General features: G+C 40.5%; 1 protein-coding gene across 11 annotated transcripts in view; it reads right to left on the reverse strand.

Annotated features, from left to right (window-relative positions):
- The window catches only part of nrxn3a (neurexin 3a), a 36,293-nt gene that overhangs the window by 16,269 nt on the left and 3,398 nt on the right, over positions 1 to 16,626 (reverse strand). For 4 of the 11 annotated variants that reach the window (XR_011928385.1, XM_072457939.1, XM_072457936.1 and 1 more), the window contains exons 2-8: positions 14,172 to 15,165; positions 11,334 to 11,354; positions 10,405 to 10,431; positions 9,331 to 9,342; positions 1,609 to 1,910; positions 1,378 to 1,422; positions 986 to 1,147 (exon numbers count right to left, since the gene is read on the reverse strand). Coding sequence is in view for 9 of the 11 variants with exons in the window: in XM_072457939.1 (XP_072314040.1) it covers positions 986 to 1,147; positions 1,378 to 1,422; positions 1,609 to 1,910; positions 9,331 to 9,342; positions 10,405 to 10,431; positions 11,334 to 11,354; positions 14,172 to 14,856 (1,254 nt within the window). In the remaining 2 variants the exon portion in view is untranslated. The remainder of the gene's footprint in view (positions 1 to 985; positions 1,148 to 1,377; positions 1,423 to 1,608; positions 1,911 to 9,330; positions 9,343 to 10,404; positions 10,432 to 11,333; positions 11,355 to 14,171; positions 15,166 to 16,626) is intronic. The other 7 variants (XR_011928386.1, XM_072457941.1, XM_072457938.1 and 4 more) reach the window with 4 other exon arrangements.

Genomic DNA, 16,626 nt, shown 5'->3' on the forward strand with positions numbered 1-16,626 from the left:
GCCCTATGAAAAGGCATAATAGTGTGAGTCCGGGCGGCGCGGGCCGACCAGGGGTGGCCGTACCTGGTGCCATGGAAACAAAGCTTTTATCCATAATCTAGCGAGGATGGCAAGTACAAGAGCATGGAGCAGGCAAATTAGCCATAATGGAAGAGAGTGCAGCCGCACGAAGACAGGCTACACGGGGTTCATTATAGCTGCAGTGTTTCTTATGTCATCATTTTAGAACAAAATGGATAAAACTATCAAGAAAATTCTATGGCAATGCTTGTTCAATATTTATTTTCCACTATGATTTAAGAACACCTTTTTTATTGTTTTTTTTTTTAAACAAAGCAAATGTGTATTTTTATTACTTGGAGCTGTAAGCAAAATTACATAACTATTATTATTATTATTTAGTGGTGGGACAAATGCTGGTTCTTGCACTGGCTTACGGATCAGCAGGTTTTGTACAATACCCACATTGTCTTTTATAACATTCCTCCATCCTGATAGTCTAAATTAAAACTGGCGTCCCAGACTTTTTTTCTTTTTGTAAATTAGTTTTTTGTTTTCTCAAAAAGTATATAGGTAAAGCAGCACTTTGAGAAAAAAAATAGACGATTGTGGGCTGCCAGCATCTATTAATAAAGTAATTTATGCCTCGTCAACCCAGAAATAAGACCTGAAAGCAGCGCTCTGATTGGCTGTGCTTAAGGCGGTTGCTACAAGTTTCCCCTTCTCCACCTGAAAAGATGTTCATAAGCCGAGCCCACGCCTGAAAATGAATGTTTGTGGATATTAACAATGTGCCAAAAGATTTGTGAGAGCTAGACACATTTTTTGCTTTGTGAATATTAGGTCCCCCAGCTTTAATTCTATGCCTGCGAAAAAAGGTTTTAACTCGGAGGGTAAACTGTTTTTTCTTGACAGCAGACAGGTTGCCATGGTGTGAAGGCAGTAGGAGCATGACAAACACAGCCTCACAGCCTCTGTAACACACCTCTTTGAGACAGCCCATGAAGTTGTTGCTGACAGGAGATCCGGGCAGGTCTGCTGTGCTAGGGCTGCCTCCCACGTAGAAGAAATCATCCGAGCCCAGCATGGTGTAGTCCTCCTGGGTGTAGCCGGTGGTCGTCAGGATCCCGTCCACAGATATTGTCACCTGCACACCAGTGGCAAATTTTATTCATATTTCTAAATACTATAATGGAACGTGTCAGGTGTCGGTCTAGATCTGTGTGATGTCATAGTGTAGCTACTAAATCTGAATAAAATGCACAAACATCAGATTGAAATCAAGAGTGAAAGGGCCACAGAGCTGGTCATGAAGCTTGAGTGAGGAAAGAGAGGAAAACCAGAACTGCAAACCCACTCAAACACAAGCATATTTACCAGACAGTGGAGTGTGTTTATCACATCATATCCATTTCCTAATTGCTTTAAAAAATAAAAAAAGGAGTAAAAATGATAAGTTACATCAATGATTTAATATTTGACTAATATACAAAAAAATACATGCAAGACTATAATAGCTGTCATAGGTTGAGAATAAAACAAATAATTTCATCACTTGAGGAAGGAACATTTTGAATTCAGTCAATATTTTGGGAAAGTGTTTGTTACCTGACGGAGATTGCGTGTGACTTTGACGTCATGCCACGTGTTGTCATTGAATTTGCCGTTCACAGGTTCCACTATGGCCTCGAATGCTCCGGAGCCCAGGTTTATGACCAGAGACACGGCCCCGTCCTTCAGGGCCAGGTTGACGTAGTCTGCAGATTTGCCTGTGTGCAGGATGAGACCGTTCCTCTGCCACGTCTTGAAGGAGAGCGTGATCTCGTCACTGCTGCTCTGGATGGGGTTCTGGGACAGGTCATAGCAGAAGTACTCTGCGCCCCGGAACGTAGCCACATTTTCCTCTCTCGCTGTGGCAGCAACACATGGGGTTAAACAACAGCAGCAGCAGAGAAGGCAAGTTAGGGGCAACAAAATATGGGCTGTACTTGTACTAACCAAAATGGACTTAATCATGAGTGGTGCTTTTTATTCTTGTAATCACCATCAAAATTACAACTAAAATAATTGTGAAGGGTTTGCAACCTGCTTGTCTATATGAAAATTATATTTCTTTGTATAGAATAGCATTGAAAATTTAACTTATGTAGCAGACAAGCCATATCTGTGGAGAGGCGACCCCACTCATGGAGGAATAAAAATGTTTTTGAGCAATAAGAACAGCCGTAATTAAAGGAGACATAGTCATCAGGTACTTAGTTTTGAACTACTATAACATAAGCAGAACCTCATTTTACATTTAGTTCTCTGTAAAGTTCAGTATTGATTTAAAGTGGCTTGGTAATAAATACGGGTCCACTGACCTGCAGAACGGTCATAGTGACATTTCACCATAACCTGCTGTGGTTTTCATTTTTGATAAGTGACTATGTGACATTTTAAAACACTACATGTATCAGTTGGAGTCTTCATTTTCCAAATAATTGCGACTAAGTACAGGATTGTGGGCGGGGACAGGGTGTAGGTGAAAACAGGAATTTTCTGAGCCTCAGTTGCAGGACAATACAGGATTACTCAAACAAGCAGGAATAAAGGTTAAAAGCTCATTTAAGATTTTGCAAAATATGTCCTCATTAAATAAATACTAATTAATGCTATACTGTGTAACTTTAAATCTACAGCCATTTTCTGCATCATACCGCTTACTGATTTGATGACAAACAAACAAAAGAATGTTTATCTAGGTTATGGGGAAAGGAGTCAAGAAAGAGGAAGTCAGTTTGGCACAAATTAAATAAACACATAAATATACAGCTGAATGGGATAAATAGATATTGGCACATATTCACTTATCACAAAGGAAGGAGCATGCTTTAATCATACTGCACCAGACATTTAAGTGTGAAATACACATCAAGAGACAGAGAAATATGGTCTTAGCATGCAGAAGCAGCACGCCACGACACGCACACCAACATGGACCAAAGAACAGTCATTCATTGGTTTGGGAATAGTCAGCTCTTTCCCAATAGTCACAGTGGATTCATGTAAAGTGTACATTTAAGTCACACCAACACACTTTCCCAACTGTTCCCAAATATTATAAGAAGTTGAGCTGTGTATGTTCACGTAGATAATAAAGAGACAAGCTCAACATGGCAGCGTGTCATGAAATACAGCTGTTGGGGCTCAAAGAATATATGTTCTCGGAGAAGGAGAGGGCGGATGGGGATGGGGAGAGCGGATGGGGAGGGTGGATGGGGATGGGGAGGGTGGATGGGGATGGGGAGGGCGGATGGGGATGGGGAGGGCGGATGGGGATGGGGAGGGCCGGCGGTCGGGGCTGGATCACAATTCAAGCAGATAAGCATCAGTCATTTCAGAGGAGCTGCTTTTCCATTTGTGCCTCGCTGTGACCAATGAGCTGTGCATGTGAAGCCACCGCAGCATCACAGATCTGCATAAAACGGTGCAGGTCATAAATTATAGCCAGGAATTATTAGGCTTTCTCAAATACAAGTGTGGAAAGGAAATAGATAAAAGGTTTCCATTTTGTTCCTGTCATGTTTCTGCTGCTAAAAATCAAATCAAATCATATAAATCATTTAGAGAAACGCATTTTGAACTAATTCATTAAGTACATTTACTTTCCTATATAAAAAACAATTCTAAATGTTTTATTTGAAGTACAGTATATGTATTTAAGACCAAGAATATATAAATTAAAAATAAAATAAACAAAGCTCTATAGTTCAGATCAAAGCCTTTTCACGGTGCACACTGTTTGTATTACAGTCATCTGAAGCCAGCGGCTCCTGAAGCATGACGGTGGTCTGCTCCGGTCCCTGGGGGCTGTTCATTTACTGGCCCCTGGTAATGACAGAGTCTGAAGGGCCCCTCCACGCACTCACGCACACACACACACTCACAACACAGCTCTTATTGGCCATTATGTGGGCTGTCAGCGCGGTGCTGATGCCTAATGAAGGGCCACAGTTGCCATTTCTCAGCTGACAGTTGCCACGGTTACGCAAGGAAGAGGAGGAGGAAGCACGCTCGAGTGCGTTTAAGCGAGCCCAGCAAAAAGACAAATCTAAGATCACAGGCATATGAAGGGACACTTTTCAGCAAATAGCCTGGTGGAAAACTCGACTTGAAAAAGTGTTGGAGAGTGTGACTAAATACTGTAAATAAAAATACTTTTGATTCCATTGGGCAACATAATTATAGACTAAGACAGTGTGGTCTCCTTTTGAGAGCAAGACTTCTTTGAACTAAACAAGTAGCTGTGTAACAATATTGTTCTAGTTGTCTGAGACATCACATCAAAACACACTTTATCAAGTAAGCTCCTGAAACTTAAATGCACTCTTTTGTTGCAACTGGCAAATATAGATAATTATTATAAAAAGCAGATAAAAAAATGCAAGATGTATTGATTGCGAAAAATATTACATAATCAAGGAAAACTATTCAGGGAATAAAACATGTTGTCCTTTTTCAGCATCGATACTTCTTTATTGAATTAGAACACTGCATGGGAATTTTTTTTGAATTAAATTGAGCGTTTTTTTTATTATCATAGCAGTATCAAAATCAAGTTTGGAAACGTTATTATTGTAACAGTACAATTTGAGTGTAGACAAAACTGTTATTAAACTGTTCCTGTACCAATAGCCCAACAGGACATTTTTAATAAGAATATATTATGTATTTCTTCAATACCTCTCCACAATGTCGTAATAATTTAATAATATAGTCAGATTTGGATATTTGTAAATCCCTGCTAATGCATCTGAAAGAAGAATGAAAGAAAGCTTTGGCAAGCGGTCTTATAAAGAATAGCTGTCAAATGGAAAAGTTAATTCAAGGTCGGTGTATGGGAGGTATCAAAAAATAGATAATAAAACATTTGAGGATAAAAAGGGTCAGAAACAAAAGACAAGTTGCAGTGTACTCTTCCAAACGAGGGTATAATAAGATCATTTGTAGTTAATTTTACCATCCATACATTTTTTGTGCCATACTTGGACCCAAACCACTACATTTTCCAGCAGGTTTTAGCACATGTCTGACATAATCTCACCTGAATATTCTGCCAGACTAGATGACACTAATGCGGTGACAATTTGAATAGACCACTGCGTTCTACAAATAATTAGCTAAACATATCCCTTCATCGACTACACTAAACACATTATTTCTGCACATTTTGCCTCATATTCCCACACTGTCAAGACTTTCCACTCGCTCCCAAAGATCCAGATAAACTTTGTGTCAAAAAAAGCCAACAGCCGGGTCACATGGGTCGCAACAAAAGGGCGTATACATTTGAGATAAGGAGTGTGATGCTAAAAGTGCACCGTCTTCACTGGAAAAAACAACACTCTCAAACGTCCTACTTTCCCTATCAACAGTATTTCATATTTGTGTTCACCTGTAGTCTTTTCATTGCTGTTCCCATGTTTTTTCCATCCTTCCACATCTCACAACCCTGACCTGTAGACTTGGGCGCTCCTCAACACTAGATGAACTGCTCCTCGTCTGCCTGGATGAACTAGATGAACCACCCGCTCTCCCTCTAGACTGCTTCAGGCTCCACAGTCTATCTGCAAATGGAAGCGCGTCAGTCCTGGACCATCTGCTGCCTGTGGGAGTAGGACCTCTCCTTCACTGTGCTTTTCTCTGCAGGTTTTCATTTTTTACCAGGTTCTTCCAGCTTTTTTTTTGCTGAGAAGGAGAGTCTGAGGACAGGTGATGCTCTGAGACAGTTATCCATTCGCTTAATCCCTATGTCTAAGAGTGTTGAATTTGCTATTGGCCAATGGCTGTTTCATTGTTTGATTCTCTAACATTCTGTTGGTGAAATCAACAAATCTGGGATGCCCGCCGAGAGAACTGCTGTGGTGATTTTGGGCGTTACAAAAATAAATTGAACTGAATTGAAATAAGATCATGTGTGAATAAGTGCTTGAATTAAGTATTATGTTGTGTAGTATTATCTAGAGTGGAGTCTTGAAAAATGATTTAAAAAAGTAGATTTTATTTTTAGTTCAAGTGCAGCCTTTTTTTCTAATTTCAAGAGAGAAAAAATCTTGTCTTTTTTCATTTTTAATAAAACAATACTTACTTCATACTTGTGTCATTGGCAATGTTATTTTACGACATTCAAAATATACTCAAATCAAGATGAATAAATATGATAATAATGTGAGCACTTATTAATGTTTTCTCCTATTTAAGATTATAATTGTGACGCTGAAGCTTTAAACTCCAACCAGGAAGACTCAATGCACTCTCTCTCCACTATTCCACACACCACAGCAGCAGAATCATCACCAAGTTCAAATACTCCATTTTGTCTCCCTTCATCACATCTTTCTTTACCTGCCAGAGTCTTGGCACCAACGTTTATCCCTTCTATATTCTAAATACCTGCTCCCGTTCTTGCACCTCACTCATTTGTGTGTGTGTCTGCTCGGTGCCCGGTTGTGTTGTTGTTGTTTCTCCGTAGGTGTTTGGCTCATGAGCACGACGGCGCAGTGGGACTCTACAGCAACAGCTTGAGACTGGACGGACCCTCATCCCTCTAATATGTAAGAAACTAAAAATGCACAGAGATATTTGAGAATGCACGATCTGTTATGTGTCTCATAAGAAGATGGTTTGGTCAATAGTTTGAGCTTTGTTGTTTAAGAAAGAAAAAGAACAAATCTCCTTCTAAATGACTAAATAATAACTAAATGCTTATGAAAATGATCTGGTGATCTAGCTTTAGTCGAATATTTTTTTTTAGTTTTGGTCAAATGTTGTAGTTGTCAGTATAATTTGTTAAGTCAATAGTTGTTTTTTTTAAATATCCAAATTGTATTAGATGCAATGTTAACGTCTCTCACAGAACACATCATTCACAAAAGAATAAGTCTTTGGACAATGAGTTAATTAGAGCTGAACAGTTTGAAAAAAATATCTAATTGCGATTTTCAGCTAAATTTACAGTTTTAATAATCAGATTATTATTATTTTTTTTAAATCACATATTAACAGCACACAATATATTTAAATGCGTCCAGGAGAATTATATGTATATGTATGTATGTATTATATGTATTTCAGAAGATGTTCGTACAGATCTAAACTACAGAGTTAGCCGTTTTATGCAGAATAAGACCAGGTATTTATGTATCTGTCTAGGAAATTATGGTACTTTAAAAATTGCAGTCCTTGTGATTTTTTATTTGATTGCGATAAATCTTGCAGCCTTAGAGTTAAAAATGAGTTTTTTATGAGGCTAAGCTAAGGAATATATTGGAGTTCACCCATGATTAGAGGAGCAATATATCAAAATGTAGATAATATTGTGACTCTACAAATTGAAAATCAAGTATATAGTTTATGTATTTATTTATAGTCAAAACAAATGCTACAAAAAGAGCTCATAAAAGATAAAAACGAAAAAGAAAAAAAATGATGTAAACTTTCAAGTAAGGGTATAAAGTGATATTTATGCGCCTTTGTGATTCATTTTACAGAATTTCACCCCAACAAATTCGTTTAAAGTTACGTTTTAACACCTTTCTGTCAGATTGACATTATATCGTGTGAATATTGTGATCAGGATACATTTTTGACAATCACTACCATCACTACCTGCCATGATCATTGGGTTAGCAGGCTATTGTTGGCACTAGTCAAATGAATGTGTTGTAGATAGAATGTTTAAATTGAGGGTATGAACTTGAGGCTGGTATGAGAGTGTCCGGTGGGCGCTGCTCCAGACTGTCCCCTTCTCTCCCAGGGACAGACGGGGAGGAGGAGTGACCGGCCCCGTGCTGGGAGCGGGGAATGCCATTAAAGGGACACTACTCTTTATGTAGATGAGAGCGTATTGGGCCTTATGTCTTCTAATGTTACAATAGAGACCTTGCCACGCACAAAACAACCGTGTAAACTTGTCAGACGTCTACAATTTCTAACGACGGTTAAACGGGAGCAATCTCAGTTCAGAGTGCTACAGGACTTTAAGTTGATATACTAAATGCAGTAGACAGTGTTGGGAAGTAACTGAATACATGTACTGATACTGATACTGATTTTGAGCAAATATATTCTGGTATTTTCTTTCATTTGTTGATATTCAGAATACAGTTATTTTCTTCATATCAAATGAATACATTTGAGATGAGGACTTTTGGAAGATATTGTACTTTTTGGCTTTATGTTTAAAATCTAAAATAATTTGAACATTTGTGTTTTTTGCACTGCTCCTTCAGATGTACTAATAATAAAGAAATCATATAGTGCTTTTTTTGGTTACTCAAAGACACTTCACATTGCATTATTCATTCCCTCCACACATTCAATGGTGGTAAGCTACTATTGTAGCCATAGCTGCCTTGGGGCAGACTGACGAAGCGAGGCTGCCAATCTGTGTCATTGGCCCCTCTGGCCACCACCATGTGATCTAGTTTTTCTCATTTGTGTGTCTTCCCTTTAAAAATACCAGATTTTCTACAATATTTATTTTTTTCCCTTCAAATTACAAATGACATTACCTTCAATTAATAAATCAGATACTTTTTCATTCTTACGTGAGAAATTTCTCAGACCACTGCTTAATTTTGAAGTAATGTTACTATTACTTGAGTACTCTACCCAAACTGCACTGTACTCTCTTGTTTTCTAATTAGTTATAAATAAATGTGTGACAAACGGTGTTTGTTTATGATATAATACTATAATATAATGCAACTCAACCTGAAAGTATTCAGAATACAGTATTCTGGTTGGACCATGAAACACCATACATTACAAAATACATTTTAATACAGGTATTCAGTATTCAGCTTTTGTTGTCCAACCATGTAGTCCAGACAAATACACAGCATACACCAATTGTCCTAAATTTGAATTATTTTTTGCATTTGGGACTGTAAAGTATAAACATTCTTCTCCTGGTACATTAAACACTCTACTTTATCCTTTTCAGCTGATGCCCTGAGTATCATTCTTCCACAAATGTATGAGTAGACTATAAGCAGGCGTATCATCCTGCTTGTGGGTACAGTTGTAACCCACATGACAGTGCAGTAAAGGTATGAGCTGAACAGGGTATTTTTGAGCCGAGTGCTGTCAGATTAAGAGCGCTTTTCCTGCTTCCCCCCACAATCCCTTCTTTACACACTCCTCCAGTGACTTTATCAGACAGTGAAACACACAGAGCACACGGAGGAGCAGGCACGGCACACGCTGGAGAAACGGTCAGACACTCACAAAGCAAGCGCTGCTGTTCATACAGGCGGAAAAGAAAAGTGTCAGAGAAAGTGGTACCTTTGCTCTTAGCTACAGCAGAGGCACCGAGGTCCAGAGGCAGAGCAGGAGCACGAGGAGAGGACAGAGGAATGGCATCAGGTTCAATAGATACTCAACACACTGCATCTATTACAACAAGCACCACACAGCTAATATGAGAGGTTTGGATAGTGCGTTTGAACTCCTTCTACAGAAAAGTCTTTACTAGGACATTTTGTCAAACGTTTTTGTTTGTTAGTAGAAAAGGTTTCAAAGAAGTCGGGTCTAGACCGAACTTACTGAGGGTGGATCCGAGTTCATAAGAGGAGCAAAGATGATACTCTTTCATTAAGTGTAGTTATTTAAGGCACTTGAAATGAGGTATAAACACTTGTAAATGAGGTGACAATGCACCTCTGTAGACCTGGGCCTGGGTAGTCATCATGGATCCGAGGGTCATTATCTATTTGTTAATAACTAGCACATAAACAAGTGCAGGGCAAGTTTCTGGGTGAAATCAGTACTTTCAATTGTAAAAATTGATAATGACCTCCTATATTTTTGTGTAAGAAAATCTACACTTTTCAGGTTGATTTTCAAATTAACACTTAGCTCACTAACTATGATTCAAATGATCTACCAAGACAACTCTGTTTCTAAATATGTATTACATTTTATTAAGTTTATTTAAAAGTATCAGACACACTGTCCAAACATCGCACTACTGCCCAACAAACACTGACATAGACCCTTCTATAACCATGTCATCTCACTTTTATAAACCACTCCATGCAACTTTTTTTTTTGTTTTTTAACATGAAAACCAATGTATTATTTCAAGTAAAGAGCCAAAGTAGGTCCTTCTAAAATAATCCTCCCAAATTTCCTATTGATTGTCGGATGAAATCTAATCACAATTTGTATTCACAGTAAATTAAATGAATCCCGACACGCCTTCTCCCTCTGACATTAAGAGGAAGGCGGATCCTCTAAAAAGGCCAGGGACTTGGTGAATTCTTATTTATCAGTGAGCGGTTTCTTTGTTGGGCAGTAAAGTACATCACACTATATCAAGCATGTTATAATCCACCTTAAACATGTGGGAGAACATACCTTGTTCTGCCATCATATGGGCAAAGCCTTGAAGAGGAAAAAAGCAGAGGAGAGAAAGTATCAGAACACGGCCTTACAATACTCTGGTATTGTAATGTCAAAGAACAGACAGAAGCAGAGAGAAGTTTGTTCGGCTGAAGTGGACAGACGGGCTGATCCTGGCCCTGATCTGTAGCTGTAGGTGGCACAGTTTAGAGAACAGGAGCTAAGCCAGCGCTGCTGCACAACATGGAGCAACTCACACTAAACTACATCTGAAATCATCTATATCATCATTTCAGATCGACTATGGCTCATGCCGATATATTTGAATCTAGAAAATAGTGTTTGGGCTGATATGTAGACCTGATTTATACAATGCACTACTCTGCATAATAAAAGTATAATAAGGAAAAAAATGTTAAATTATTTTGGACATCCACAACCCCTTTTTATTAACTCATAAGGGAGTGGTGTAATCAAGTGCTGTCATCACACTAATTAGTTTTAAAATAAAGCTTTATGTATTTTCCTTTTAAGCAATTGGTCATCCTACACAGAAGACCAGCCTATACAGGAGACTCAAGGGCGATCGCCAATACAATAAAAAAGTGTAAATATCTGCCGACGATCAAATGGCATTAGTATCTTCCTAATCTGGCCATAAACTTGCAATTCAAGGTTTTAATCAAAAATACTCAATAACAATATTCCTTATTAATATACATTTGGAAAGGCCATATAATTATTATCTTTCAAATCATCCAACTGAATCCATACAATTGATCGTACTGTATTTTCAGTTCTGGTTGGCTTCCTGTTCTCTCGACTAGAGCCAAACCAGATCGGTGAAGGCGACATACCATCTGTCCACAGTAACCCGTGCACCACCCGGGACTCCCCTTCATTGATTTGGTTTAGTTTGAGAAAGAGACGTGTGCAAAACTCACCTGGCAGATTCTGGGTGACCTCTGGAGGTAAAGAAACACAGGGAAACAGAGCTCAGATTAGGCACACTGCTCTTTGCATGTTGGCTCCATGCAAAATGATCTCACACTTTGGAGAGGCCATACAGAGGGCTGGCACACAGCACAGCCATATGCATGTTCTGCACACTCAGCGGTTTCTCAGTTCAACGAGAACCACAACACCTATATTTGTACATAAATATAGAATAGTATTTATAGTCAGAAAGAACTGTTTTAGGTTGCTAATTATTCACGTTTTTAAAGGTGCGCCAAGTAACGGCTTGTCTCCTTGGAGATCTTAATGTGTAATTATTCCTCAGTACGGCATTAAACTTACTTATCTATCCATCTATACATGCTTTTTATACAGGGTTTCTCTAGCGATAAAAATACATGGAATTGAATAAATCTAAGAAAATTTGTTAGATGCAATACTTGGAAACAGGGAACACAGAAAGTTACATAGTGCACCTAAAACTTAGACATGATATAATTATATAAACATGTAAAATCATGTGTCTTAGATGAGTGGCCAGAGCTTGTCAAGAAATATACAATGTTGTATTCACATATTTTGACCCTCATCATATACATTAGCCACCAGGGCCATTATCTTATACCACAAAAGCACCAGTGTAACAAGAGCACATTAGCTTGACTCCATCTCAATTCATAACAACAGAAAACCAACCACACGATACAAAACACTGCTTATTCGTGTGCATTTGTCCCAGGATGTTTGGTCTCATTTGAGCTACAGGTAAACTCTCTTTCACCGCGAGTTAGCCTGGGGTGTGTCTAAAGCCTGTGAAAGAGAGCTCCAATGGGCTGCCTTGTTCATACTCCGAACACATGAATGATTCACAGCACTGCTCGTATCCAGTGTCAAATGTGAGCCCATCCTAACTTGGGACGGTCCGACCGCAGCTCATTTGTAAACGTGTGTCTTTCGAATGCAGAAGACAGCAACTCTCGAATGTTCTCGTTGTTTCATTCAGAACAAAATCTATAAGTTTTAGTACCTCTGTTTCTGCAGTTTCTCAGTCATTTGTGTTATTTACCCGCCCTTTATTCCCCTCATAAGCCACCGTGTTTGTTTGGACGGAACGGACCATACATTTCTCTGACCAGTTAGTCTACCAACCACGCCCATTAGAAATCGGAGAGACAGGATATGGTTCCAGACCCGAATGTCTTTGTAAAGTATGTTCAAAGCATTCTTGGCTGCCCTTTGTGTGGCAATTACCAATTACTATGCAGTTGTGTTTTATTACTGCATATAGCTGTGCGCTCTTTATGCTGTAATATGTAACTGTCCTGTCTTTATCCCTCTGTTCCATATGTAAAACATCCTGTCTTGGCCTCTATGTAGCTGTTCCACTAAGCATCTTCAAAACTCTCGCAGACACACGACTTGAGACAGCAGACCATGACGGTGGAGGCGGATGCTTGTAGATGTAATAAAAGATGTAATAATGGACTGGTTGGTGGAACTGCTGTGCTTTTCATTAAGGCATTTAATGAATTGAGGAAAACAAAGCTTCTCAAATAGAGGCACACGAGAATACAGAGGTGCTGGCCCATCCCCCACCGCACCCATTATAGCAGGGCGCCACGGCAGAGATAAAAAAGCTAATCTTGGAATTCCAGCCCCAGTCGGCCATTGTCTGTGGCTGCGGCCCAACTGAATTATGTATCTGTCCGGCCGCCATCCAAACGCTTAATTACAGACAGGAAATACATAAACAAATGAGCTGTGAGTGATTGAGATCCATAGACAGTGCGCAGATTCCATCTCCAGCACAGAAGTACAGTGCATTCACCCAACTGCAGCGGCGTCTGCCAGGAGCACTGAGCACAACTGATTTACAACAGAATGTAAGAGAAACCAGGCAGCCTTTGATTGGCTCAAAGAGATGGGCCGGCTCCTTATCAGCGGCTGCAGGACTCATGTCATTAACCTGCAGCCGATAATCTCAGCTCACACAGCTCTCTCCGGGAAACTCACCCCCCCACACACACACACACACAGATACATGCGCACGCACACACACACACACACACACAGATACATGCGCACGCACACACACACACACACACACACACACAGATACATGCACACACAGATATACACAAACACACAGATACACACACACACACACACAGATACATGCGCACGCACGCACACACACACACACACACACACAAATACATGCACACACAGATATACACATACACACACACAAACACACAGATACACACACACACACACACACACACACAGATATACACACACACACACACACACAGATACACACACACATATACACGCACACATATACACGCACACATATACACGCACACATATACACGCACACATATACACGCACACATATACACGCACACATATACACGCACACATATACACGCACACATATACACGCACACATATACACGCACACATATACACGCACACATATACACGCACACATATACACGCACACATATACACGCACACATATACACGCACACATATACACGCACACATATACACGCACACATATACACGCACACATGAGCTGCATCAGGGACGTCTGTGGGAAAGAGCATTTGCATAGTGTGTGCATCACAAACCTTCTCTGCACAACATCTCAGCTCTTTTTTCAGTCCAAGCAAATCATTTTATTTTATGTTCTGTGAAAAATTCTACCCAATTGACAGTGACACAACTAGGGACCTAGGGACAGTGACACAACTGGGGAACTGTGTCTTTAAGCCTACACCTGAGCAGGGAGAGTAAGATGTACCGAGAGAGGTTACCTTGGTTGCAGAAGCGGCCCTTGTATGGAGTTTTGGAGCAGTCACACACTGGCTGTCCATCCACCACGGTGCAGGTGCCCCCATTCTCACACAGGTTCACAGAACACCAGCCTTCGGTCTCCAGGGGAACTTGGAAGCTTCCCAGCAGCAGAGGGGCGCTGTTGCTGTATTTGAGTTCGCTGATGGTTCCTGTGAATGGAGGCATGTTGCTGACTGTGGGCAGAGTGAGGGCTCCGTTGCGGATGTCCTGAGGAACCCCCCCTACAAAGAGGTCACTGACTATCTTCATCAACTGCCTCTGGGGCCGCACCTCGTCAGCCTTGGCCATTCCGTCCAGAGCCAGCATGGTGCGCAGGTTGTACCGGCTCAACATGACTACGTGCCAGAGGTTGTCGTCCAGCCGCTTGTCTGTGACCACACTGGTTTCTGCACAGTCGATACTAAATCGCAGCTGCAGTCTGCCCTCCACAACGGACAGCAGCAGGAAGTCACAGTAGCCCCCATCGTCAAAGTAAAGCAGTACTCCATCAGGGGAGGCAGTCTTAATCTGAAACCTCAGATCACTGCGAGTGCTGGCGTCCCAGCGGAGGTAGCGCGCCCACTGTCCCGGAGTGCCCAGGAACTTCAGACCCAAACATGTGCTCATCAGAAGCTGCAGCTGGATACAAAAATGTACAAGATCCATAGCTGTGAAGAATTGGCAGTTCTATTCAAATATTTAGGGATCTGAACAGATCCAGTTCAAATTCAGCTGCAAAACAATTTTCAAAAAATATCTTTTATAAAAATATGATTTTAAGGGAGTATCAGAACAGTCATATTTAACAGTCTAAAGCCATTTCTGTTCCGTTCATTGTCAGTGAATGCAGGAGGTGCTTTTAGAATGAAGGCAGAAGGTGTTGAGATCTTTTCAGTGCAAGTGAACTTTCCTCTTCCGTGTTGTCCATTGGGAAAAGCAGCTGGACTGGAATCTTCGAGCTTGTCTCATGCCCATCTGTGTGAAAGACAAAAACAATAAGATTAGAGTTCACTAGTAAATAATACTGCTTATACAGACACAGCCAGTTCATTTATTTCTATTGAAATAAAACAATGTGTTCATTAGCCCCACAAGTTTGTGGGGCTAATGAACACATTGATGGTGAACAGGCTTTGGAGGTGGTTAGAGCCTGGAGGTGCAGGTCCTTTCAGTACAAATCTTTGAGATGCAGGTCTTGGAACTGCAGGTTCTGCAGTTACACATCTTGTTTTGTAGTTGCAGGTCCTGGAGGTGGTAGGACCAAAGGGCCCTGGAAGTCAATAAGTAGGTCCAGGCGCACAGTCAAGGACTGACACAGTGCAGGAGCTCAGAGATGATTTCACCTACCTTGTTTAATTATGATTCATCGCCATAACAGCTCCATCATTACAATAGCAACAAACCTAACCTTGTGTAGGCCAGTCTACTTACGGATTGTTCCATTTCAAAGTTGGCTTGGAATGTAGGCCTACATAAGGTCACGTTTTATTAGCTTCACTTTTCCCCCTTCTCATTTCAGCTGTTTAGCCTCATAAAAACCTTAGTCTGGAGGGTCCAAAAAACAAAAACAAAAAGGCTAGGCCACAACTCTTAGTGTGCTTCGTAGTTATTCTATTTGTGTCTGACAATTCCCAATATTGTACAGTGTAACTGCCCCTCGCACGTGGGATGCGCAGTAAAGTGTGTTGCGCATGCGCGTTGGTGTCCTTGCGCCGCCACTATCGGTCATCTGCGCAGTAAATTAAAGTCATTATTCCGGAGCCGCGCGGGCGATCAGTCTGAGACAGACACCTTATCTGACGAGCTTCTGGAGAGGCAGCCTCCTGCACGCGCGCACACAAAACACATTCTGTTCACCTTTGATACAGCTCAGGAACTATCCACTAAATCAATAATTATGAAGAGTAATCTGATTGGCACGGCCTGCTGAAAATTCATTTTTGTACGTTTCTATATAGTCAGTTTAAGATCTTGGACACAATGTAAGGCCACATTTTTATTTTACATAAGCTTACATCATATACGGCCTAATGCAATAGAGCCTAAAATGAAGGCGAATGCTTTGCTAGGTAAACATTAAAGATCAGGTTTTATTATAGGCCTATAAATTGGGCTAAAACAGATATGTCAATGTTGGTCTAATGCAGATACATTTTTGCGCCATTTTATCGCGCCCCTGTTTTAATCTAATAAACCAATCAATGATCATGGAAATGTTTAAAATCTGAAAGGAAAAGCACAATTTTGCGGACTCTTTGCCTTACAGCTCACATTGTAATTCCTACACTTTAATGCTGAAGAACATGGGTTTTAAAGCCGGATTTCAAACTCCTCTGAACGCGTGGATTGTCCAGGCCAGGCTGTATTTCCACAGCACAGTATGTGACATATGATTACATTTGTGCCATGTATTCTCCACTGTATCCATGTCTGCAC

This window comes from Eucyclogobius newberryi, unplaced genomic scaffold (assembly GCF_026437365.1).
Source record: "Eucyclogobius newberryi isolate DKJ021-1_F unplaced genomic scaffold, fEucNew1.0.hap1 SCAF_21, whole genome shotgun sequence".
Classification (NCBI taxonomy): Eukaryota; Metazoa; Chordata; class Actinopteri; order Gobiiformes; family Gobiidae; genus Eucyclogobius; species Eucyclogobius newberryi.